The 26,332-nt window shown below is 45.6% G+C and overlaps 2 protein-coding genes across 5 annotated transcripts; both read left to right on the top strand.

Moving 5' to 3' along the window:
* Positions 1-19: 19 nt before the first annotated feature.
* On the top strand, positions 20-21,175 carry MAML1 (mastermind like transcriptional coactivator 1). 4 transcript variants are annotated; one of them, XM_015875664.2, is made up of 5 exons: positions 20-388; positions 8,692-10,098; positions 12,198-12,467; positions 14,740-14,854; positions 16,777-21,175. In XM_015875664.2, exons 1-5 carry the CDS (start codon positions 20-22, stop codon positions 17,757-17,759), a joined length of 3,144 nt encoding a protein of 1,047 aa, XP_015731150.2. In that variant the 3' UTR covers positions 17,760-21,175. The 4 variants fall into 4 exon arrangements, with proteins under 4 accessions (XP_015731150.2, XP_015731149.2, XP_085388263.1 ...); XM_015875663.2 differs by having other exon boundaries at positions 8,689-10,098; XM_085532137.1 differs by lacking the exon at positions 16,777-21,175 and adding an exon at positions 15,849-15,986 and having other exon boundaries at positions 8,689-10,098.
* Positions 21,176-23,276: 2,101 nt separating this feature from the next.
* On the top strand, positions 23,277-26,326 carry LOC146752267 (leukotriene C4 synthase-like). Its single transcript, XM_085532143.1, has 3 exons — positions 23,277-23,495; positions 25,287-25,386; positions 26,165-26,326. Exons 1-3 carry the CDS (start codon positions 23,426-23,428, stop codon positions 26,292-26,294), a joined length of 300 nt encoding a protein of 99 aa, XP_085388269.1. The 5' UTR covers positions 23,277-23,425; the 3' UTR covers positions 26,295-26,326.
* The last annotated feature ends 6 nt before the right edge of the window (positions 26,327-26,332 follow it).

The following is a 26,332-nucleotide window of genomic DNA, read 5'->3' as shown; positions in this document are numbered from 1 at the left end:
CAGCCCGTCCCTCCGGTCCATGGTGCTGCCCCCCTGCCCCATGGCGGAGTTCGTGGTGCCGCGGCACAGCGCGGTGATGGAGCGGCTCCGCCGGCGCATCGAGCTCTGCCGGCGGCACCACAGCGCCTGCGAGTCCCGCTACCAAGCCGTGTCCCCGGAGCGCCTGGAGCTGGAGCGCCAGCAAACCTTCGCCCTGCACCAGCGCTGCCTGCAGGCTAAGGCCAAGCGGGCCGGCAAGCACCGACAGCCGCCCCCGGCCCCGCCGCCCCCCGCGCCCCCTCCGCCCGCAGCAGCCGTGGCGGGGAGCGCAGAGAGGAGCGGAGCCAACGGCCTGGACGGAGAGACGGCGAGCGGAGAGCAGCACGGCCGCAGCAGCGCGTTGATCGCGGTAAGGGGCTGCCGGGGTGTCAGCGGGGCGCTCGGTGCTCGTGCGGGTATCGCTGAGGGGGAACGCTACCAGCGTGGGCTTTGCTGCGTCTCGGAAAGAGTTTTAGCCGAAGCAGAGAGGTAACGCTTGTTTGCCACTGGCTGCAGTGGGTGTGAGCACTGTGGGAGTCCCACTCCACCCATTACAGACTGGCTGAGCACAGAACACGAGTGTTTCCCTGGCTTCATTAGCTCTGCTGGTTCTCAGGGCATGTGCGTGCAGCCACGGCTGTGTGTGTACCTGGAGAGGCCGCTGCATAACCTGTCCCAGACCCTTTAAATGTAGTGACCCTTTAAACACACAGCTGTGTGCTGGCGCATCAGCAATGTAGGTTAGTAGGGTGACCTCGCACAGGCTGCCCCTCCTAATGCTTGTCCTTCTCCAGAGCACCCATTGCTAAACGTTGACCTTTGTGAAAATGATACAGTGCTGCTTTGAATTTCTTTACAAGTGATCAGTGGGTTAACCCAATGCATTTTCAAGTTAACACATAGGTAAATCCTATTTTTAAGGTGGTCTGCTTGCTTGATCTCAGTAGAAGTGGAGAACGTGGTTCTCTGCTGCCTTGGGCTTTGCTTAGTTACAGTTTTTCAAACAGAATCGTGACGGAGCTTACTGTGTGTTTGGGTCTGATGGTGCACGATGTGATATTGTGAGACACGGCACGCAGATGGCAGCTCTCATGTAGCACTGGGCAGCCTGTACCTGGCTGTAGACTTTGCATGGTGAACTGAACATGCTGCTCAGCTAATTGGCTGATACGCCGTGTGTGTATCCAGGGTACTGACTGTTCTGAAGACCAAAATGCTTGTGATAGTTGGAGTGCTTCAGATGGTTGGTGAAGAAGAACCTTTGAGGGTGAGAGGAAACTTTCCACCTTCCTCGCAGTGATTCTGTAGCACTTCCCAGGTGCTGCTCTTTAATGGGCTGATCTGAGCGTGACTTAGTGTCAGAACACAAATGTCTCAAACTCCTGTTTTATTTTCCAAAGATTTGATGGGATTTCTGTTTGTTTCTTGTCTGGGCTGTGAAGCATTCTGTGTCTGGGGCTCTATCCCTTAATGATGCATATTTGTGCAGAGCTCTTTAGCATATCAAATTCAGTTGCTTAAAGTGCCACCACGCTCCTTCATATTGATCCTTGAAAGGAAAGACGTCCTTGATTCGTTGGTGTTGTTTCTTTTAAATGGCTTTGGATGTGGATTTGATCTAATTAGCATCCATTATAATGAGGGCTCTCAGCAGCAGTGTGGTTTTGAAATACAGTGCACATCTGGGGAAGCCCTTCTTGTTCAGGAAGCTGCTGCCAGTGGCCAATTTACACAACAGAAGAGGGTTTTAGTGTATGAATGACTCCTCCTCGTGCTGGCCTGCTGTTTCCTTCCTAGGATACATGACTGTAAGCTTAATTGCAGCTGCTGATTCATCATCTCGTTACTAGGGTGTAAAGTTAGTTAACGCTTTGAAAAAACAACAAAACACCCCCCAAAAAGTAGAAACCAAGAAGAAACCAATGCTGCTGGTTTCATGCCTTTGGCATGGCAGGTTTTACCTCTGGCTGTACCTATGGCTGGGGTGCAGCTCTTATTGAGACCAAAGGTGTGCTCTGCCTGGGAAGCGCACAGTTATGGTTTAAAATAATCAGTAGACTTTGGATTAACACCGAAATTATGTTTTAGAATATCCTGTGCACGTTCCTTTCAAAAGAAGGCCATTAGGGCAGTGAAACACACATTACATTGGTTGGACTGCTGCTACAGTGTGGGGTTGTTCTTGAAGCTGCATATGAATCTTGTCTTGGAGACCAGGAGCTGCATTCAGAGTTAACGAGGCATTTGTTTGGATCCTTGAGAGAAAAGCAACTTGTGTAAGTGTAAAGGGCACGGGATCTCACATCTGTCTGGGCCACACGTGTGCCCAGAGCACAGTGTGTGTGTGCCCAGGTGCTGCCCTCGGAGGATGCAGGGTAGTCCTGGGTACAGAGAGCACCACCCTGTCACATCCTGTATGACTTGTTCACGTGGCCAAAGCCCGAAATTACATTTCCCTCCCATTAGTTTCTTTCTGGTGTATGTGCTGAGGCTGAGCAGAAGCCGGGGCAGCGCCATCCTTTGTTTTCTTGCTAAGCAGTGCTGTTGTGTGAGTGCACAGAAACCAAGATACAGCATGGATACAGAAATCCTTATGGATGATCTGTGTGCTTGTAGGCTTGTCCGTCATTTGAGGAATGAGATGAAAATCCTGGCTTCCTATTAAAAGAGCGCTAATCTAAAGGAAAATTCAAATGTTTCATTTTGTTTCTGTTGTTTAGGGTGGCGTTAAGATTCAGAGTAGAAGATGCTCAGTACTTGAGTAAACGTCTCTTGTGTCCATCTTCTATTTTTGAGAAACAGAGAAGTTGGGAAGGAGCAGGAGCTGCCATCCAGCGTGTTCTTTCCTCTTTGCCACTTTCTGTTTTGAGAGAGTTCATTGTAATGTGTTTAAATTCTGCTGTGTTTAAATCTGCCTGCTGGAGAGGTTGTCCTGTATTCCTGATGGACTGATGTCGTGTATCCCTGAGCCCTACACCGAGCACTTGACACAGACAAGGAGTGCGGTGGGTTCTGTGTGTTCATCTCCACCCTGTGCTTTGTGCTGGGGCCTTTTGGAAGGAGGCTGCACAGTGCTTCTCTTCCCACCTGAGAGCAGGGGCTGCATGGATGCTTTGCTTTGTGTGGGATTGCTGTGAATGGCGTTTCTGGAATGGGCAGAGATGTGCTCAGCTTTGGGAGCGCTCTGTGTGAAGCCGAGGAGCTGAGCAGCGTTTGCTGGGAGCGATGGAGCTTTTTACAGTGCAAACAGCAAAGTGCTGGTTGGAGCCAGGCACCCAAGTGAAAAGTTGAACAAAAAAGAAGTATTAAGGAGAATAAAGAAATGTTTTGTGATTGAAAGGAGCTCAAGTAGTAAATTAAAGGGAATAGATTGCCTGGACTGCAGTGACAAACATGGTTGCATTCTCTTAAGGGAGCCCGGGCTGCTATGCTGACAACTCAGGAGACCTCATTTAGGGGTAAGCTGTGGTGTATGTGTTAAATTGTGAAATGATGTTTTACCACAAAAACAGCAAATTATTTCCACATTATTTATACACAGCTTCAGTGCAGTGTACTCTTGCCACCATTGTTTGGTTTTGCTGACAAGTCTGATAGCTTGTTGCACAACAACTCGGACAGGTTTTTCTTTGTCTCCTTTTAATGCTGTGTGAGGTATTGTTGTGTGTTTGAAACACTTCCCCTCTCAGATCGGTTAGATATGCAGCTCTGCTTTCTGAGCTGTAGGGATCTGGGAGGGACCGATGTGCTGCTGAAGTTCAGGCGAGGTGGGCGATCCGGCCCAGGGCTCTGCAGGGCTTTTTGATTCAACAGAACAATTCCTGCAGCAGAAGCTGCCCCTTGTGACTAATGCAGGCTGGGCTATTTATAGCCATGCATATCCACAGCCCTTCTCCTCTCCAGCAGGCAGTCACCCAAATACAAAAGACTTCTGGAATTAAAGTAACAGGCAAAATTAAAGTTAGCGCAGCAGTTTGGTTGTGACAGCGCGCTGGAATGCAGGAACACATTTGGTAATAAAATGCTTTCCTTGCATGCAGAGTGCAACTTTGGGAGCTGTGTAGATGCTCAGTAAGCAGAGAGTGTGTTGCAGGGCCAAAATGGCATTTTTTCTGTTCAAAATGTGTATACATTGCAACTCTTGATGTTTGCATTGGTGTTCCAGCTTGAGAGGTGGTCATCCTGATTGCTTTAGTCCTCAGCCAGGCAGGGAAGGAGAATCCATCAGCTCATAGGGCTGTGCTGCTCCGTGGAGCTGCTGTGTGCAGTGCTGCCACCGCTGCTGGAGGCAAACTGGTGTGTTCCCCTGTAGGTGAGGGTGCTGGCATCTGGCTGGAAGGCATCTTGGAGCTGGAGCTTTATTGCGTGTAGAGTAATGCAGGATTTCTTCTTTGAAAACAGGCAGCTTTTTCTCATGCTGTTATTTTGTGACAGATCGTTGTAGATATGACTTAAGAGTGAAAGTGTGAGCTTACTTGAGATGAGATGTAAAGCTCTATTGAATCCTGTAAGAAGAATTTAATATCCAGAACATGTCATTAAGGAGCCCCAAAGGCACAGTGTACAAGCTCAGTCTTTAAAGTTTTATTTCTGCCATTTTTACAAGGCATTCTTGGGGGAAAAAAAAAAACCAACAAAACAAAAAAAACCCCACAAATTTGCTTGCAGTTTCTATAACTATAAGCTTATAAATATTTACCAACTACGAACATAATTATTTGCTGTCTTGGAAGCCCCTTTCTTCCCTGTGTGACAGAAGAATCCTGAACCCATGAACTCTGCCAGTGAGTCTGCTGGCAGAAAGCTGGAGACCAGGTGTTAGTCCATTCCCAATTTCATCTTGTTGGGCTTCCTCGTTAGTGTGCGGCCGGCCTTTATGAAGTCTGCCAACATGCCTTTGCAGTGAGGCTGCAGTACGGCTGGGCGTCATCGTGGTGCATAGCGCTCAGGTTTTGTGATGAGAGCGTTTGGAATGGACACCCCTTTGTGGGGACGGGTGGCACCTGGGTCGGGTGGTGAAACCATGGTCGTGGCCTGACTGCATTGCACACTCGTGCCAAGCAAATGTATTGGTTGAAATGATTTGTAAAAATGCTTTTGGGGTAAGAGTCTCAGGCAAAGTTAAGGAGCACGATTGCAGAGAGCTTACAGGTTCCTCTGCTGCTGGGCAGGCTAAGAAAATGGGAATACATTTCTGTTTCTGATCTTGTGACAATGGAAAGAATTGACTCGTGTTCTAAATAAAAGTGATTGATTCTCTGAAGGAAACCATGAGCAGCATACCAGAGAGCAGCCGTGCTTTGCAGAATCATAGTAGACAAAAAAGAAATGTGAAGGGGATCTTCTTAGTGAGCTGCAAGTTGTGCTTTATTCTTGTCAGTGTGGATCTTTTTTTCCTTTGGAGTTTTGGCAGAAGAGAACAGGTTTTTCTTGCCTTGAGAACTCTGTTGGGGCAGCTCGATATGCAGATAACTTGCTGTCTAACTCGTATCTCTTGTGTGCTGTGTGTTGGTTTTTTTTTTTCCCCAAAAAAAGTCTTTAATTATATAGAGACAGACAAATGTGAAGAACCAAATTCAGCATTTCTCCTGTTAGGAAACTAAGAGCTGAGATAGTGTGTAAGAAATGGTATTTCACAAGAGAGGGTTACGTTCTTTGCAGAGCTGTTGTGTGAGTGCGGTTATTGTGAGAATTTCAGGTTTTATGGCTTAGGAATTTAAACATGAGTAAGTAGAAGCTATGGGGATGTGTTAGTGATGGAGCAGTGACTGCTGGCACCTGCGACTTTTGGTACCACTGTCCTTTCTTGAGTGAAGAAAGGAGGTGGGACATGGAGGCTGCCTTTCTTCTGCATAGCTGGTGGTGTAGCTGCGGTAGCGTAACCTCAGTGTAGACTCAGTGCCACAATATCCAGGTACGTTTTGGGCTTCTTTTCCTCCTAAAAGTGAGCTAGGATTGGAGTGCAGTTGGTAAATAGCTTCTACATTTCAGGCATTAAATAGCCCTGTTGTGAACTGGGCTGTCTTTTCTGGTACAGATGAGAGATAAGCAGATTTTCTTCTTTCCTGTGCGTCTGCTGGTTGTTGTGTGCAGGCAGGGTATCTTTCAATGAATAGTACATTTGGATGAGGGGAAGCAGACACCCCCAAATTTTACCTCAAAAATGAATTCCTTTGAAGTTCTTTATCTTTATTTTTACAGCGTTGTTTTGTGTTTTTCTTATACAAAAGAATACAGTATGAGCTAAAAGAAGGGCTGTGTAAGAGCAACTAATGCCTAGGAGTTACAATTGGGAATCCAGGCATTTTGATGACTGTTAAAAGCCAAGCAGATGTGGTAGACCCTGGATTTTTGTGGGGGAGGAAGCCTGTGATGGGCACTAATGATCTATGCCTACATCTAGACTCTAGAAAGTTCAGTTTAGAAGCACAAATGATTTAATCTTGCATATGTTGCAAGTGGTGTAGTACAACAGCAAAGACCTCAGCACAAACCGACTTCTGGTATGTTTCTCCATCAGTCTAAGTTCGTTTTGCAGCCCACAGGGAGCTGTTGTCCTACTAAAGCCCGAGGCTGCCTTGAATTGTCTGAGTTACAGTTACAGCAGCGGTTCCAATGGGCCTTGGTTCTGTTTTAATACAGAAATTCATTTCAACCATGAGAAGAATACATTTAGCATATGAAGCTGAATTACTTCTTGTATGTTATTTTTTGGGGGAGTGTTTTTTCCTTAATGGTTTGGAATTAAGGAGGATCCATCCCAATCCTTGATTGACTCATCATATCACCTCGGGCAAGTTACTCATCCACCTTGAGCTTCAGTTTTCCCACTTGGAGTATTAAGTAAACAGGAAACTTGCTGAAAGCCAAATGTTGGGGTTGAGTTGAAGCTTCCTCACTTTCTGTTGCTTTCTGTTTTTGCGAAAAATCAGATTTCCTTTATTCTGTTAAGTCAGTAATTGAAGCAATTGCTCTGGGTCTGCTTCTGGAGCTGTAGATGGGATGTTGAGATTCAGTGAAGTTCCAACCTCTGCTCCAAGTGTGTCCCTCCTCTTATGAGCTCTGCTGCTCATCTCACTACTTTGCTGCTGTTTCCATGAGACAGTGAAAAGATCCTGGTCTCCTGGAAACTGCAGTCCATCCCTCCTGTAAAAGGAGCTGTTGGTGTTACCTCAGCAAGCGTGAAGCAGTGTTTGCTTCCAAAGATCAGTGAGCTGTGGACAATTAACAAGAAAGCAACCGCTGTGATCCAGTCCTTCTATCCTTAAATCAAAGAACGCTGTTGCCCAGGCAGGTGCTGTAACATTCTTGATAATTTATGCTGGCTCTACTCACAACTTTTTGCTTCAATGCTGAGATCTTGAAGTTCCCCGTTTGTTCTTGGATGAAATGGTTTTTTCCCCAAGGGTTCATGGACTGCATTATGGAGACTGCGTATTAAAATAAGTGTGCTTGTTCTGAGGGCTGTTTAATGAGCTTCTTTTCTGCCATCTGAGAGAACTGTTGTTCAGTGAACCACACTTGAGACGAGTGGCTTTTTGTGGGGATCCTCCTCATGTGTCCTGCTGGGACACACAAAGGCATCTTTTCCAGGTCACGGGAGCTTTCCCTCTTCAGACGTGCAGCTCTGAACTGTGTTGCTGCCCTGCAGGTTGGCCTGTCTTGGTGTAGTGATCCCAGTACAGCATAGCTCAGCTGTTTGGCAAATGTAGTTCAGGGGAGGTAGAATTCATTGTCGCCTTTGATGTGTGCGTGTCTTCTGCTTTCTGATATTTTTGAGGTAGCTGAAAAGAAGTTAATATTTGAAAGAACACTGCCAGGGAGAAGTTGAACTGGGGGTCCCGCACTCTGCTTTGTAGAACTGAGCTGCTGTTGCTGTACCCTCTGGTTGCTTCTAGGTGGCACTGCAAGAAAAAGAAAGTGCACATTCACTGGCTGTAGACTGGCCAACTGTTGAGCTGGTTTTTGTGCTCTGGGGTCCATGGAGCAGAGAGTAGCAGGGAGCAAATGCTTTGGGAGAAAAAGGGAAAGGAATAAACGTACCCTGTGTGGCAGAACTGACTGAGCTCCTAATTGTGTCTACGTATGAATGGAACTGTGGTCACTTGGTGACAAACTTGTTTTGCTTAATGCAAAAAATGTGATTGTGTACAAAAACTACTCACCTATTTATCCTCCAGTAATTAGAATCACAGAAGAAATGATTTTTTATTTCTATTTTTTTTCCCCTAAATCTTTTGATGTGAGACTGCTTTACAAAGCAGCCTTGCTGGAGAATTATACAGTGTGTACGTAGACCAAATAAATACAGGTAGTCTCAATTTGGATCTTATCGTTCTTCCATGTTTTTGCATTTTGAGCAGGAAGGATTATAATATGTTCCAATTCGAAGTCATTTCTCAACTTATTGTTGTCAAACGTGTGGCAGTTTTCATCTTTCATTTAGCATCTGGGTTGGAAGGTTTACCCAGTCAGATTTTAGCAAGGAAGTCATCCCATGTGATGATCTGTACAAGCCAAAGGCCTAGCCCTTCCTTTCCCCTAAAATGTTTTATTTCTTTTTTTTTTTCCCCCTTTTTTTTAGTATGTATTCAGAGCTAGACAATGTTTTTGTAAGAAGTAATCTGAGATGTGCAACTAAATAACTAAAATATTTTTTTTTTCTTTTAGCAGCTCCATGAGACTGTGAAAAGAAAGCTGGATAGTGCTGCTTCCCCTCAGAATGGAGACCAGCAGAATGGCTTTGGTGATGTGTTTTCTGTTTCCAAGAAGCTGCGTCGTGATGACGGTCTTGGTGGAGTGAGCGGTTCTTCCAATGGAATGCCCCCTGTGTCTCCACTCCATCATCTTGACAAGAAATCTGGCAGTGGAGATACCTTGCAGCTTAATGGAAAACATCCGATGGGACTCGATGGCATCAGCAAGAAGTGTCTTCCAGATTCCAGCCTGCAACTGAATGGAGGTGGTGATGCTGATGATTCATTTCCTCTGAGTTTGAACAAAGAGCTGAAGCAGGAGCCTGTAGATGATCTTCCATGTATGATTACTGGAGCAGGGGGTTCTATATCTCAGAACAACTTGATGCCCGATCTTAATCTTAACGAGCAAGAATGGAAGGAGCTTATTGAGGAGCTTAATAGGTCAGTGCCTGATGAAGACATGAAGGATCTCTTTAATGAAGACTTTGAAGAGAAAAAAGATGCAGATTCTTCAAATTCAGCTGCACAGACTCCATTGCCGCAAGATATTAACATAAAGACTGAATTTTCCCCTGCACCCTTTGAACAGGAACAGATGGGATCTCCGCAGGTTAGATCTACTTCTTCAGGTTCAGCATTTATTGGTGCTGCCTCTGTTCCTGTAAGTGCCGCTTCCCCGGTGGTCGGTAGTTCTCAGGCGATGTTTCAGCCTTCTAGTCAGTCGATAACTGAAAATGCTAATCAGCCCATGATGCAGGCATCAAACCACTCTCAGAACGTCCAGAGACCTCTCCCCAATGTGCTTTTACCTGGGAAAGGGGCAGGAAGTGCCAAAGAAATGTCCTCTGCTCATCAACTCCAGCAGATTGCTGCCAAGCAGAAGAGAGACCAGATGCTGCAGAACCAACAGCAGGCTTCACAAGTCCACCAAACCAATCAGATGTCTACCTGGCAATCTGGGCCTTCTCATAGCCCACTGGCTGTTCCATATACCATGGAAAATCCCACCAGCCCTTCAGTTTACCAGCCGGACTTCAACAATCAGAAGCTCATGATGCCTAATATGGGAAATAAAAGCTCTCCAAGAGCTGGAGGCAATTACCATGTGAACATATTGGGTCATCAGCAAAACAGCATGAACCAGAACCCTGTGAATAGTCAAGGCTCAATGCTGGACTATGGGAACACCAAACCTCTTTCACATTACAAAGCAGAATGTGAGCAGGGTGTTGCAGTGCCAGGTCAGAACAAGACTCCCATGTTGGCTTACATACAGCAGCGCCAGCAGCAGCCACTGTCCCACGTGAGTGATGACCAAAATGGAATGATCCTGTTGAAACCCAAGTCTGGAAACATTACCTACCGACTGCCACACAGTCAGGTACATGTTCTGATCTTTGTTACTTTTGTTTAGTGACTGACTTGAGGTTTTGCAAGAGGATGTTGGATAGGCAAGATTGAAGTATGGGTTACTCAATGGTGTTTCAGATCAGCTGCTGTGTTGTTTTAAAGAAGATGGTAATACACAGGGTGCTGAGGCAAGAGTCAAGCACTGTATTTTCCACCGAGGAAAGTTTTTAATATGCAATTTTAGGTCACGTTGGTAACGTGTGGTTTCCAGCTTAATATACTTTATGGGCAACAAATTATGTCACACTTCACAGAAGGTTCTTCTTACAAAGATAAATAGATGCTTTGTAAACTTTTGCCTGAAATAGCTCATAGAAATGCAGTGTTAAACAGCGTTCTAGCAGAAGCTTTGCTTTCTTTACCTTCTCCCTCATCCCTGACTTCTGTAGGAGTTGGCTCACTATAAACAGATACGCCTTCAGTTGCTGCTTTTTGGAGAGAGATGGGAGTGAGGGCTGCATTCTTGGTTACTTGGGTGTTACTTGGTGTTTTTCAAATCTAAGAGTTCATTACTGGTTAAGTTTGTGGGAATGGGAATGTTTCTTTAATAGGTAATGTTTGTCTGCTTGAAGGCTTTCCTATAAAGGAAAACTCCATGTTGTGCTTCTTTGTCTTACAAGATACAATAAATTTGCTATATAAAGATAAAAACATATAGCTGATATTACAGATGTGCTGCAGGTAGAAACATATATAGCACGTGAAGGAGAAGACTTGTAGGCACGTGCAGCCAAATCCCCACAGTGCACATACTGGAAGACTTAATGTCAAAAAAGGTCTTTGTTATCAGGACTAAAACTCCTGCAAAAGCTGATGGAGCTCCAGCTCTTGTAGTGTGTTCCTTCAGTAAAGCAAAACATAAAATACATGGCATAAAGGCCTGATTAGTCTGTGGTAAAGACCGCAGTGATGTAAAAATAAAAATGAGATCAATAATACATGCTTCATAAGACACAAGGAAAATTAATCTCTTTAAAAGCTAGCGGAAGTAACGATCTAATGATATTTTTGGTGAAGGAAGGAGGGGAAGGGTGAAGATGATTGTGTGTGTCACATCTATCTTTTGCTGAGAAACTTGAAGGTGACCTTGTCTATGCTGCCATGTTTGCGTTGAAATAACAGAAATCCTTATGAATAGTTTTGGAGAATTTCTAACACGCTTGCTTACAGAACAACTTAGCACAGCATTACCTATATTTGGCTCATGCTTTCTTAAAAACTGCAGCAAGTGAGAACCAGCAGCGCAGACCATTAGCTGAATTCTGAATGTGAAAACAAATGTGTTTGCATAATTTGAAATGAGGCTGAACTGTGCTTGAAAATGATAACAAAATGTCAAATTCCAAATAGATTCTTATGTACAAAGAGATCAGTGCCAGGTCTTGATGGATAATCATTCCATAGTACTTTGACTTAATGGCTTTTCCTGAATTCCTATCTCCAACACAGAAAGAAAAAAAAGCAGATTTATGAGAAAATGAATACAACCAGTTATCTATAGTTGTGTTTGTTCTGTGTAGTATCATGAAGGCTGGAGTGGTAATGAAACGTTAGGACTCTTCATTTTGGTTAGCAATGTTTTTTCACCTATGAATAGTAAATTTTGATAGAAAAAAAAAAGTCAACATTAGGAAGAGAGGTGTAAACTTTCAGAATTAAGTGTTGACAGGAGAGGCAGGATATAACTGTACGATGAAATTTGAAAGCTGGTTGGAAAGCTGCAAACAAAGGTGACTGAAGTTGGTGCATTTGAAAGTGCTGTTTGTAATGGCACCATTCCTCTGGCTGAGCAGAAGCGCACAAAGCTGCGTTCCCCTTTCTGAGCTGGAATTTGGGAAGTACTTTAAGTGAGGCTTGAGTTAAAGCCTCTGTTCCTGAATCCGCTGGAGCTTCTGATGTTAACTCCAACTCCTCATTTCTGTGCCTTTATTTGTAAAAATCCTGTGTCCTTTACAGGAGATGATAGAACTTGTGGTCATCTTTCCTTGTCTGTGTGACTGTACAAAGTCCTTGAGTTCTAGAGGGCTCGCCTCCTTCTGTAACTCACATAATTGTTTTTATGTTCTGCAGGATCAAACTGCATCTCCTAATGTTCCTCGTGTTCCTGTTTCTGTCCCGGGTGCTGGTGTTGGTGCCCAGGCTCCTAATGTCACCATGGCAGGGAACCACAGCAACCAGTCGTATCTTAGCAATCAGCAGCAAGCAGCAGTGATGAAGCAGCACCAAATGCTGATGGACCAGCAGAAACAGAGAGAGCAGCAACAAAAGCACTTGCTCATGGAGCAACAGAAGCAGCAGTTCCTAATGGAGCAGAGACAACAACATCTGTTAGTTGAGCAGGTGAGGGGGATGAGCTATCTCTTTTCTTCCTTTCCATTGACATGCTTTGGTTGACCTGAAGCCATGTTTGAAGTGTTACAGAACTACTACCGCCTTATGAAATATGGGATGTAATGTACAAGGTGTTTTGGTATAAATCACTGTTCTGTTTCATATAAAATCAACAACAAAACTTAACATCTGGTTGCTGAGACGTCCTTTCTGTTACAAGGCACAATTGTGAATTAAAAGGATAAAACAGCTAGAATTTAATAGTGTGGAAGTGCAAGCTGATACTTACAGGAAGAGAAGATACACCGGTGATGATATAATTCTTTGCCTGCCTTCTTTCACAAAGGAAATAAGAGCAATAAAAGGTTGGGATACCCACGATGTTTTGGAGAGCTTTGAGCAAGGGACTGTGTAAGCTGGTTGAGTTTTGCCTTTCCTCTCTGTGAGTGCCATGACAGTTCATGTTTCAAATTCTAAACCATCTTCCATTTGTTTATTTGAGGAGAATAATTAGACATCTGCATCCAACTTGCATCTTACCCTGCCAACAGAGTTTAACTCTGCTATCCATCAGACTGTGCAGAAAGCTGCTTTAATCTCTCTCAGGGAAACAGGCTCCTTGCATGAACCTTTCTAAGCTTTAAACCTTTTGCAAGTGTTTCAGCTGGGAGTCGGTCTGAAGGGCCTCACTGCTGTCATCTGTGCTTTTCTGCATTTTTGAGTAGTCCGTGCAGGCGTGTTCCACACGTTGTCGCTGTACAAACAGAGCAAATCTCTGCACTGGGTATGGAGGAAGAGAAGGTGAATTTTCAGAGGTTTTAGGTCCAGGGAGAACTTAAAATTCATATTTTCATTTTTTCTTTCAGGATGATGGATTGTGGGTGGGGTGGGGGGAATGTTATTTTGGGGGATAAAAGAGAGGTGGTAATTTATAGAAAAAACTGAGAGCTGCATATATCCCTTAATTAAAAGACAAAACAAAAAGTCATTGAACTGCATCATTGGAGGATAGCTTCAGGTAACCTCCCTTCTCTGATACTGTGAGCTTTTTTTGCTTTTGATATTCTGCATCATTTTTATTTTTATTTTTTGCTGAGCCAGCATTCTGCAGCTCTTGGTTCATCGTACTGCTATGACATACTTCCCTGGCTTCTGTGGTCAGCCCCTTTCAGGTCTGACTGGTCCTGCAAGCAGCAGGTCCCTTCTGTGAAACAGCCTGCCCTCTTCATTCCTCTGCATGTCTCAACAGCTTCTCAGTTGCAGACACTTCAAAACGATGGTAGTAATGTGTACCTGCCTGCTTTCCACATTGCACCCATCTCTTCTTGAGGGACTTACTGCTTGTGTCTTTGTCCCAGGACTCTTGAAAGGGAATTTCTGTCCATGTCTGTGCTCTGTGCATGTTTTTCATAAGTGAGTAGTTGTCTGTGGTATCATGTCTTAATGCTCTCAGAATTTCAACCTGGTTGAAAATAGCTGTGGACGGAGGACCAGAAATGCTGTCTGAGGTGCGTTCTGTGGTGTAAAAGCAGCCTTTTGGCTGTTGATATTGTTAGAATCACACTTAGTGCATGTATTTACACACCTTTTCCTATTCCCTCCATAGCTTTACGTTCCCTTTAAATTTACTAGTCTTCTAATGGATCTGTACATACAGATTGTATGCTCTTTTTAAAGAGGCAAGCTGATTTCAAACCTCTGGTAGGGCTTGTAATAAACAAATGAATTACTGAAAAAATGCTTTGGAACAGTGAGTGTAAAACTTACATAGCTCCTGTTGTAACTTTAGTTTTGTAGTTTTCCATGACCTTCTCAGATGCCCATATACAAGCCAATTTTGGGCTTGTATATGTTTTTGTTTTTGAAAACTGGCCCTGGAAAACATTTACATGTTTTTACTTTTCTATGCACCACTGGTATTTATGATTTGTACCTTAGTCTCTTTAAAGAAATTGATCTGGGGGCAAAGAGTAAAAGGTACTTGTGGATTTTCAGGTGCTCTTGTTTTTTCTCTTTTTATACTTGTTAGAGTATTGTACCTTTAGGATATTGCTGAGAACATATGAATGTTTCACTGATTAAAAGGCTAATAATACCTGTGACTTGCAGTTATTTAAAGGCTTCAGATGAGAACAAAGGTCTGAAATTTAAGGTGACAGAAGCTCCTATGATTACCAGCTCCATGTAAAAGCATGCGGGTAGCTTGATTTTTATCCAGGATAGTCACTCTTGGAGAAACCTTGACTTGCTTCCTTATTATTGTGCATTGGACCTTTCCTAGGAGAAGCAGCGGCAGCAGCAGGAGCAGCAGCTGCAGCGACACCTGACCCGGCCACCTCCCCAGTACCAGGACCAGCAGCAGAACCCGTACCAGCAGCAGGTTGGGCAGTTCACAGGTGAGCATTGGGAAGGAATGGCAGAGGTACTGAGAATAAAACACCTGGAGTTCCTGGACTGGAGAGCTTATGATTAATTTATTGCAACATCTTCCTGTGTTACTGTACTTTTAAACTTCTAGAGCTAGGCTCTGGTACATTTAAAAAAATAACAGCTTCCTCTGACCTAAAAATCTTAAGACAGTGCAAGCTTCTGATTCTGTAATATAGCTGTGGAAATGGATAAAACTTGGCCTTTAGAACAATGAAGGTATTACATTTTTATACTCCCATTTTCCTTTACGCATGTTAAATTTTCTTTTAACTTCTGTGTGTGTGGTACTGCTCGTATTCTCCCCTATAGAAGGGAATGGCATCCTATGTGGTTCTTTTGGGATTTGGTTTTGATTTGTAGGAGCTTGGTATGTCTTGGTTGTACTGACACTGATAAATTAAAGGTTTTGTGGTTTTTTTTGCCATGAAGTTGGAATGGCACCATGAATGTGGAAGTAGAGAACATTAAAATATTGTCTCCTTACCTGCCAAACCCTTACTTACCATGGCATTAAGGAGATACTTGCTTTTCTTTATGAAGCTATGGTATGCAAAATGTGCATATTCTCTTCTTTCTGTCTCTTTACTCTATTCCCACAGAAGTAAATGCCAAATGGAAAAGATGCAAGTAGAATATAGCTCCCAGGGCTGACCAGGGCCCTTTCTCTGGTGATCAATCAGTAGTGTTCAGGCCATGACTCAACAGTTACCACCAGTTTAACTAAATATTTATTAAAGTAGCCTAAAAGGCAACAAGAATGGAAATCCTGCAGGTCTTGCACTAAGAGACTCACTGTGTATGCACAGAATAACTGACAGTGCATATATGCAGAAAATGGTATTTTTTAACGGAATAACAAATTATATGTGTGTGCATGCTTCTGATCACAGAGGAACATCACAGTCCTGCCTAACAAAGCCTGATTTTTTTTTTTTAATGTTGGTGATTCTGAACTCTTAGAATTGTAGCCCTGCAGAGAAGGACCTGGGGGTTCTGGTGGATGAAAAACTTAACATGAGCCAGCAATGTGCTCTTGCAGCACGGAAAGCAAATGGTATCCTGGGCTCCATCAGAAGAGGGGTGGCTAGCAGGGACAAGGAGGTGATTGTCCCTCTCTACTCTGCTCGTGTGAGGCCCCATCTGGAGTGATGTATCCAGGTCTGGAGCCCCCAATACAAGAATGACTGAGAGCTGTTGGAGAGGGTCCAGAGGAGGGCCGCAAAGATGATCAAGGGTGGAAGCACCTCCCCTACAAAGACAGGCTGTGGGAGCTGAGCTTGTTCAGCCTGGAGAAAAGAAGGCTGCAGGGTGACCTCATTGAGACCTTTTGGGTACCTCGAGGGAGCCTGTAAACAAGAGGGGAGTCAGCTCTCTGAAAGGGTAGATAACAGCAGGACAAGGGGAAATAGTTTTAAGTTGAGGGAGGGAAGATTTAGGTTGGATGTTGGGGGGAAGTTCTTTACTGTGAGTTGTGAGGTGTTGGAACAGCTGCCCAGAGGCTGTGGATGCCCCATCCATCCCTGGAGGTGTTCAAGGCCAGGTTGGATGGGGCCTTTGCCAGCCTGGTCTAGTATTAAATGTGGAGGTTGGTGGCCCTGCCTGTGGCAGGGGGATTGGAGATTCATGATCCTTGGGGTCCCTTCCAATCAAGGCTATTCTGTGATTCTGTGAAGTGGCATTCAGGCACTCTAGGAAATGGGCATATCTGTGTTTGAGATCAGACTGGATACAGTACTGCTGTCTGTGTGCTGGTTGCTTAAAGTGTTCTATACAAATGTAGCTGCACCACATTTCTGGCTTGTAGGGTCAACAGGACTAGGTTGGATTTTGTTGAAGTGGTGTACATTAACTGAGTGGTTAATGTACAAAATATTTCTTTGTATTTCAGGATCATCTTCAACCATGCCTGGGGTCAGTACTTTAGGACAGTCCAGCTCCAGCAGTCCACGGATGTTTCCTCAGACCCAAAACATGATTCAGATGGGACCTGGACACAGTTCTGTCGCACCGCTGCAGTCTGGCTCCAACCAGCAGGACCGGGGGGTGACTCAGTACGCCAACATGCAGAACATTCAGCGAGGGGGGCTGTACAGCATACCGTCAGGTATGGTTCCCCAGCATGCAGCTCAGAGTGCCACTGGACAGCCACCGATGCAGAGACAAGGCAGCTTGGGCCAGGGTGCTGCTGTTCCTGCTGGGTATGGGCAGAATACCTTAGCAAACTCAAGTATTTCTCAGCAGCACAATAAAGGCGCACTGAATCCAACCTTATCTAAGCCACAGATGGCAAGAGTACCAGCTGCTATGGGGGCTCAAAACCCATCTTGGCAACACCAAGGTATCCCTAATATTAATAACCAGACACAAGGAAACAGTGGCTTAGGACCATTTTCTGCCAGCTCCTCTTTCCACATGCAGCAGACTCATCTAAAGATGGCCAACCAACAGTTTGCTCAAGGAATGCCTCAGGTAAGCCTCAGCACCAGCAGGCCCATGACCTCCATGAATGCTGCCGTGTCTGGGCAGATGCTGTCGTCGTCTTTAGGCACGCAGCAGCGGACAAACCCTCCTACACAACAGCAGGTACCCTCACAGCAAGTCTTGCCTGGCATCAACCAGACTGTTCCGGATCTGAACGCTTTCAACCAGAATCCAAATCAACAAATACCCAACAGAGGTAATATGCACTGTAGTCAAGGGTACCCTGTGAGGACAACCAGTCAAGAGCTGCCTTTTGCCTACAGCAGCCAGTCAGGCAATAATGGACTTCAGAACTTAACTGGTGACACAGATCTGATAGACTCTTTGCTGAAAAACAGGACTTCGGAGGAGTGGATGAATGATTTGGATGAGTTGTTGGGAACTCATTAAAACAGGGCTGGGGGTGGGGGGGCTCTACTTCTATTTTTTTTTTTAATTATTTCATGAAATATAAACAACACTTGGACCAAAAAACCTGTGGCATTGAGGAGACTTGCAGGCATTAGAGGTAAATGGTTGGGAAAGGGACTGGAGCTGCTGCTCAGTGAGTGCTGGTGCGTGGTAATGGCGCACCAAGCAGGTCTGCAGGAGTAGTGCGCTTTGTCCTGGTGTCTCTGGGGAGTTGCACGTTTCAAGAGGTCAAAGAAAGCTGTGCATGTCCCATCCGGCCTGTCAGAAATCTCACTTGCAGTGTTCTAAATTGACAGTTTTTAATTATTTAAAGATAGAACTGTTTCACAGGAGTAGTGCAGAAAGAAAGCAAATAGCTGCAGAAATTTAGGGCTTAGTTTTCTGCAGCTATTACTTGCAATCATTATTGTCTGTAGCTCGACGTGCTATTATAGCACTGTCATCAGATGTCTGACTTTTTGTTTGAGAAGAGGCTATATGCACCCGAGTACGCTTGCGAGATGTTGTGAACTTTTTCCACTGCTGAAGCATGTGCCTGTACTCTCAATAAGCAAGTGATATTTCACAGTAAGTGTTTCTAGATGCTGGTGATAGATGAAAGAAAGTATTAAAACCTGGCCAGTTAGTCAAGGTAGTCTTCTTAATAGATTGTAGTCTTTTAAGCTGCAGTTTGCACTCTGTTGTAGAGAGGCACAGTTCTTGGCTTATACCTTACTGTGTTTAAAGGGGGAATTTCTTACGGGAGAACTTTTAAACTATAGTAGGTTTAACATGAATTGTAAAGCCATTTCCTTTGCACCTGTTTCTTCATAACTTATTTCCAAAGGTAGTTGTATTTAAATGAAGGCTTTGCTTCATGACAGCTCATTTAGTTTTCTTTGTTGTAAAAAGTAAAACTAACGTTTGAGATCAGTTCATCCCCCAAAGCTCGCGGTGACACAATGAGCACAAGACTTTGTCACTTCAGGGTAAAATGAGGAAAAAAGAACTTGGCTGAGAGGTGAAAAGTCCTTATCAATAACAATAGCACAAGCAGCCTGGGATAATGCTTGCATCAGGGTTGCTCCAATATTGAAGTCTCCCCCTTTAAATACTTTTGTTTTTAATACTGGGTTATGAGTTCGGTAATCTCTCTGTAGACAGGTGGGTTTATACCTTTAATATCCCTTGAAGCAGATGCTGGTTCTTTATCTCAGCCCAAGGAGACCTCACATCCGTGTTGGGATTGCTCTCAGAAAGGACAAAAACCACGATGGCAACAGTGTTCCAAAGTCCTTACTTTCACCAAAAAAATCCCTTATCCACCAACAAGCCACCTTGCCTTAACCTTTACTTTAAAATGAAAATCAAGTTGAAAGCTTTTGTTTTAGATGCACAAATACCTCTTCCCTTTCTAAATCCACTTCTTTTGGAAAACTCCTTTAAACTTTTTAACCAAACCCAGCATTGTGATTTAGAAGCAGTTTCCCTCAGCAGACTGGTGTTCTTTGGGAGTTTTCCATGCTGCAGATTGTGTGAGAGGGATTTATTCCAGAGTGGGTGAGGGGAAGTGAAGGATAACATGGAATTCGAAGAAGGAAAATGTGTTCCTGTATCTGCAGCTCCTTTGTCAGACAATTTGCACTTTTAAAAACTGCTCTTTTTTTTTTTTTAACACTAATACTTTAACCCTTCCCAAATATGCATCGAGCAGCTTGTCCGACACGCTCACCCAGTGTGGATGAGTTGCGCTCTGTTGAACAGATTTGATGCTGTGTCACATTGAACCGGTGGCAAAAGATGCGCGTTGATCGGTGGGTCCCACCATTGAGTAGTGGATAGAACGTCACTGAAGCAGGCTTAATCCCTTGTAGAGCTTTCGAAGAGGTAACTGAGATTGTCTTTGGATGGGAAGACGAAGGTGTTAGTTGCTTTGGTTGTTGACACTTATGATCTTTTCTAGAATAAGTAGTTGAGATGCAAATAACTGATGCTGACTTTTCTTGTACTGGCAATCTAAGGAAAGAGCTAGCGAGTGGTTTAGTATTAAACCAGAAACTGGCCCAAGGTAAGTGTCGTTAGCGTATAGATAAACTAGCAATGGCAGGGGAAGAAGCGTTTGCTGTATTTTTGTTTTTAAAGGTTAACTTTGCACCAGTGTGCCTTCCCTTCCTGCTGGGGGTGTTTGGGACCTCATAATTTCAAGTGACACCCCTCAGTGTCGCTATTTCCACTCCCCCATCCCTCTCCCTTGCCCCTTACAAACACTTGAGAGATATAACAGGGTAGTAGGACTCAGCTTTTCTTTCTTCCCTGTTTAGTGTGCTGAAATCTGCGATGTTCTGCGGTAGGTTTTGCACGCAGTCTTTGTTCTGAATAAGTAAAAAAAAATACAATAAATCCATCCGGTTTTAATTTCTTAATCAGTGGAAAAGAGCATCTGCTGTTTGCATTATTGCTACCAGAAAGGCAATCCAGTGTAATGCCCAGTGAAATGCAGATGTGCTCTTTCCTCCACCGTTTCTGGAAGCTAAGGTGGATATTGCCCTGTTTGACCAGAGGGTTTGTTCAGGAAGGTGTCGAGTTTTGGTGACGGGGCCTTTTCATGGTACTGTTGAACTAAAATGAGGTGTGATTCCAGGCAACCTGGCTTATAGCACCTGTTGGTCTTTGTATGTGAATGGGATCCAAACACCGCTTGAACCTGGTAGGAAGAAACAGCCCTTGCTTCTGTTTTTGGGCCCTGTCCACATCAGACTGTTACGGTATCACTGTAGCAATGCTGAAAGAGTTCAATGGAAACGAAAATACGGTTTGAGATGTCTGTAGGTGCGTGGGTAGGGCTGGGCTTTGCCTTTCTGCCCTTTAACATGTAGCTGTCTGTATATGCACTTGGGCTTTCCATTTGCTGCAGCTTCAGAGCAATAAAATGTAGCTCCCCTGAACTGCACCCGACCGGCCGCCCATGGCTTTATTTATGAACTGCGGTTTGGTTGGGTGGGAAAGGTGAGAGTGTCACTGTGCAACATCCACTGCCTTCCAAAAACCACGACTCGATTGAAAAGGGTGCTCAAAATTTTGTTATACACATTTCCTTTGTGTAAATAAATGTTTACAATTTTATATTAAAGATTTGAATAAGAGTTAGATCTTCTGACTGTATATTTTTTACTTTTTATAGATTTTAAAACTATAATTCTTTATATATGTGTTTGGGGGGTATTATGGTAAGTTTTATGCTTGTAAATGGAGAACAGTTGAATTTGATGCTAACCTTTATGAATTTTTGTCATTGAAATGTATAAAGAGTCCATTAATCCCCTTATTCTTTTACTACAATTACTGGTGCACACCAAAAAGAAATCCTTCACTTCTGTTTTATCATTATAAAATAAATATTTTGCTAGTGTATGAAACATGCACGGTGTGACGTTATACGTTTGTGGGAGCTGAGCAGCAGAGGGTTCAGCGCTGTTTGTAGCCCGATGCTTCCCCTCATCCCAGCACGCAGCTCTGTCCAACCTGCTGTGTCTTAACTAGTTCTTATGCTACAGAAAGGCAGCGTCAGCCAGTGCTGCATTAAGAGACTGCAGAAAATACTCTGCAAAGGAGCTGCAGCCGCTGCCTCTGGGTGCTGGGAGTGCAGAGGGGTTGGTCATTAAGCATCGCTTTGCTTCTTTCATTTCCAAATGTGAAAGTGAAAAAGATGTGCAACGTCAGAGTTCTGAAATGCTGGCAGCAGCTACGTGAGGAGTTTGGGTTAAAGCTGCCATGTCTCTAGGTTTGTGGTCACTTCATCGTGGGGTGGGGAGGTGGTGGCAAACAGTGACAGGATGGATCCGGTGCTGCTGATCGGGCTCTTGATTTGAATGCTACGTGGAATGGTCAGGAATGGAACACAAATCTGTGGCTCCATCAGCATCCAGGAGAGTCAGCATTGTTAGGGGTGTAAGTTTGGGTTTCAGCACAGTCTTGCTAACTAGTTATTCTTGATGCTCAACTGTTCTGAAGCAGTTTTCTCAGCAGTGAATCGAGCTGCTTGCAGTAAAGCTACAAATTCAGTTATTTATGTATTGTTTCCTGTTTAAGCACAGCTTTTAACTGATGGTATCTAATCTGGAGTTCCAAACTAATACCTCTCATCTCTCTCCAACCACAGATGAAGCAGATACCTTCAATCACAGATAAAGAAGAATCTACCAAGTGTGACAACTGTGTTTCTCGCTAAGGCTGCGTTCCTCTCACACGTTACAGCAATTCCCAGCATCCCCTGACGTAGGCAGAGTTTTAATCAGCTTTGCACATTGAAGGACAGTTCTCCACACACCAAACGTTGCGGTTTGTTCTTTGGCTGGTGTTGAAATGTTGGATGGCTGCTGGAATGGTGTAAGCAAAAGCAGTCTGATATTCCTGTCTGAATTTAGGGGCAGGTGCCCCATGTGAAGCTGTGGGTCAGCAACAGGTTCTGTTCCATGGCAGTAGAGCAGTGAACCTTCAGTCTGGGCTTGTGAGCAGCCTGCAGGACCCCAAATCCAGTTGTGTATTGAGAGGATAGGGAGCACTTGTGCTGCGCTATGTGTGCTTTGCCAGCAGTGCACAGCTATGGAGTTGAGCAAAGTGGTGTTGAAGTCAGCTCAAGAAACTGCTGCAGTGGGGTTCTGAGAAGTCAAAGGTGGGAAACAGAAATGAGAACTGGCAGCATCCTGCTCAGGGTGAGCCACAGGTCTGTCCGTTCCTTGTTGGTGCTGTGCATAAAGCTGTGTGTGCATCTGCACAGGGAGAGATACAATGGCTCAGCCTTTCCCTGCAGCTTCTCTCCATCAACATTAGGTGAAAACTTCTTTTCTCTCTCCCTCCTGTTTGGTTTTAAAACCTTGAAGTCAGAGCACTCTTTTATTTTAATCCTGTTGTTCCAGGCCGGTTTGTCACTTCTTGACCCACTGTCTATTTGGTGTTTGTGATTAAGGAAAAGAAGCCATCCAGGACTATGAGATACTGCTGCTCTTTACATGTCATGCTTGTAATTCTGATCTTACTGTGGTATTTCTGAGCCGTCTCTTTCCTTCCCCCTCTCCCCCCATGCTGCCACCTTTTCTGCAGGGAGGGCTTTTGGCTTGTATTTTAACCAGGAAATGGTGATACTGCAGAACTGTGACGGCACCAGAAAACCACAAGGAGCGACAGAGAGAGCTCAAAAGGGCTGCACTGTGTGAGCTTACACTGGTCATGGGCTGAGCATCCCAATGCTCTGCTGAAGGTGCCACTAAAGTCTTGGAAGTCCTTCCCGTGACCAGTTCTGTATGTTGGAACAGGAGCAGCAGATCACGACGTTACTTTGAGAGTACTCAGGAATATTTGCACAACCTCGTGCAGAACACAGGTCCTTTAGAAGTGATTGGAGTGAGCAGTGAAGACCTCATCATCTTTCAATACAAATCAACCTGAGTGCCAAACCTGTACAGGTGCAAGGATCGCCTTGAGCACACACAGCCCACAGTGCTGCTCCGCTGACAGTGGGCAGCTGGAAGGCTGAGCAGTGTGGGGGGAGCGAACACCCAGAGGAAACACGTGTTGTGTGTGGGAATAGGGCTCTGCTGTGGGGTGTGCAGGGGTAGGAGGAGCACCTGGAGAGCTGCTCTTACTGTGCTTCGTTGGGGCGTTGGATCATGGAGGGTAACATGAGGGATGAGGTGGACTTGCTGGCTGCTGTCACTGTTCTGGGAGTCCTGGAGCAAGGTAAATAAATCGCCTTTGTGTCAGCTGCTAATTAACCTGACTGTATCAAATGATGGGGAGCTGGCTCCCTGGTTCTTTTTGCTGTGCATGTGGGATGGGAGCTGCTGCCCTGTGTGAGGGTGAGTGGTTGCACAGTGGTGGCTGCTCCAGGTTGGAGGCATTATGTCTATGGATGTCACTGGGGCAGTAAAAGGTGTGTGAGCCTGAAAGCCTCTGTCCTAGAGGGAAACGGGGCTGAAGTTTCACTTCTAAGCTTAGGACGCCATCAGTGACTGAATGGTTGAAAGCAGAGTGGTTTGCGATAGAATTTCAGTAGGTTGCATGTGGCTTGGCATGGTTGGAAGGGGCTGAAACAAAGGTGGAGAAGTCAAACGCACATCAGATGTATGCAGGGAGCTCTGTTTTGTCCGTGCCTTGTGCTCAGCCTTCCAACCCATTCTTTAGGATGGGTGGTTTTGCTGCTCTTGTCCTTATTGCTGCTCCATCCCCGTGGAGCTGTCGGCCCTTTGCTCACAGATGCTGGATGTGGCTCTGCGTTGTTTTCAGCCATCAGGTGATGCATCTCAGTGCAGGTCTCACCTCAAACCCTGGTGTGCTGCTTGGAGAAGGGGGTTCACAACTCAGAGTCATCAGTCATTTCCCATTGACAATTCACTGAGAAACAACTGGAAGATTGTTTTGTCTCATGCATTTTTGGTTACTAATAGAAGTGGGGATGGAAGGAGCACTCAGCACGCAGGGAAGGAAAGATGAGTGCTTGAAATGAGTTAATGATCTGGAGGGTCCTGCAGAGCAGGCCAAGCTCTTCATCCCTCTGAGGAGGTTTGTGCAGTGCAGCTTCTCAGCCCCTGGACATCCCAACCTCTGCTCTGCTCCCTGGCCCAGTCACACCGCAGGGCACTGCCCCAAACCTGTGTGTGGGATCGGACTCATTCAGCTGTCCCCATAAGGGTAACGCTCTTCATCCCCTCTCCCTCCCCCAGCACTCATGTGGGGCTGTGCTCAGGGCATTAGCACACGTGCACGTCATCTTCAGTGCATTTCGGTGGATATCTTAAGTGGATAACGTTGTGTAATAGGTCACATAGAGCCAGATTATTTATATTTCTAATTCCCTTTCCCTCTACGTCTGTTCTATTGCATTTCTGCTGGCATGTGTGGCTCTCATTCATCTTTAATCTTGCAACATCTGTCTCCTCTCTGTGTCCTGCTGCTCTGCTCTTATCCTCTGTCTCAGAGTAGGGTGGTCACAGTGCAGTCCTCGTGGGCTCCTCATCTGCCTCTCAGTGCCCTATAGCACCTCACTGACCCCAACCACAGCTCTGCCACAGAAACCACAGCCTGTCTCATAGTTCTGTGTTCCCCTGGATGAACACCCTTATTTTCAACAAAATAAGCTCTTCAAACATCACCAGCAGCCCGCTGTGGGAGCAGTGATCGTTCATCAGAGGATGGAATGGTCCCAATCCTCATCACTGTGGTGTGACCTTTCCTGGCCTGAGCCCCTCGCTCCCTCTTCGAGCTACTCCAGCCACAGGGCTGCCCTATGGGAGCGAGGTGTCAGAGCTCATTACCCCCATCACAGTGCTGTCTCTGTGGGTATCTCTAATTGGTCTAACAACATCCCAGCGTTTGGCTGCTGCTGTGCGGTGTGATGCCATCCTTGGCCCGCTAGGTGCAGTGGGGAGCATTAAGTGCCATTTTCCTCCAGCCTGGGCTTGGCTCTGAGCTGCTCAAAGCCTGGTTGAACGCAGCCCTGCTGGGCACTCACCCTCTGCTGTTCTGTTCCAGCCTACTTTGCACTGCAGGTGATCTACGCCCGGCGCAAGTACAGGATCTCTCCCCCGGAGACAATGGGTCACCCCGAGTTCGAGCGGATCTTCAGGGCTCAGTAAGGTTTGGCTGTTTGTGGTGGCTGCACCCAGATATTGCTTGGGTTAAATGTCCATGTCAGGAAAGCCCTGAAGTCGTGGTGCTGTCAGAGCTCCTGTGGGCATGTGTTGAGGGCTTTTCCTTCTTCCTCTGCTCCAATGGAGCAAGAAGTGCTGGCTGACCCCTCTGGCCTCCAGCACGCACCAGGGTCCGTGTTTTATCTTGGCTGTGCTGTTCCATCAGCAGCTGAAGGGAATTGGCTGAGCAGGAGCACACAGAGTGCAGAGCTGATGTGTGTCCCTGCCGGCAGGAGGGAGATGGTGGTGGAGCTGCAACAAGACCTGCTCAGCTCCTTCAGTGGCACCACGAAGGGCCAACCCGCACAGTGTGTGCTTTGCTGTGCTGTGCTGTGCTGTGCTGAGTGCCCCCATCCTGCAATGGCTCCCTGCAGGGCTGCCCAGGGGCTTTCTTCCTTGTGCTTTCTTCCTCCCTTCTTTCTTTTCCCTGTGGAAAAGGATGCAAATAGGTCATTTGTTTTTATGTCTTAAGGGAGAGGGGGGAGGTATTGATGTATCACTATGGAGAGCTGGCAGCCTCCCTCACTCAGGCTGGAGCTTTGCTTCCTCAGAGTTTCCAGCTCCCGCTCTGGCTGCTTTCCCTGAGCTTCTGAGACTCCTTGGCCAAACTTCAGACCGAATTGCCCAGGGCTCCATACAGTCACTGTGTCTCTGGGTGCAGCTCTGGGATGTCCTGAGCACCCACTGGCTGTGGGTTTTGCTCTTCTCTGCTTCTCACAGGGCGAACTGCTCCGAGTACTTCCCCATCTTCCTCTCTCTCCTCTGGGTTTCTGGGATCTTCTTCCATCAAGGTAAGGAGCAGCAAGTTGTAATGCAGCCCGGGGCAGCTGTGCCCATCTGCATCCCCTGAGCACACACAGAGCTGCTCCCTGCTGGCCCTGCAGGTGT

The sequence above is a fragment of the Coturnix japonica genome, unplaced genomic scaffold, assembly GCF_054131305.1.
Source record: "Coturnix japonica strain WE unplaced genomic scaffold, WE-NBRP24 Scf048, whole genome shotgun sequence".
Taxonomy (NCBI): domain Eukaryota; kingdom Metazoa; phylum Chordata; class Aves; order Galliformes; family Phasianidae; genus Coturnix; species Coturnix japonica.
The sequence above is the reverse complement of the archived record's forward strand: the minus strand, read 5'-3'. Positions and strand labels throughout refer to the sequence as shown.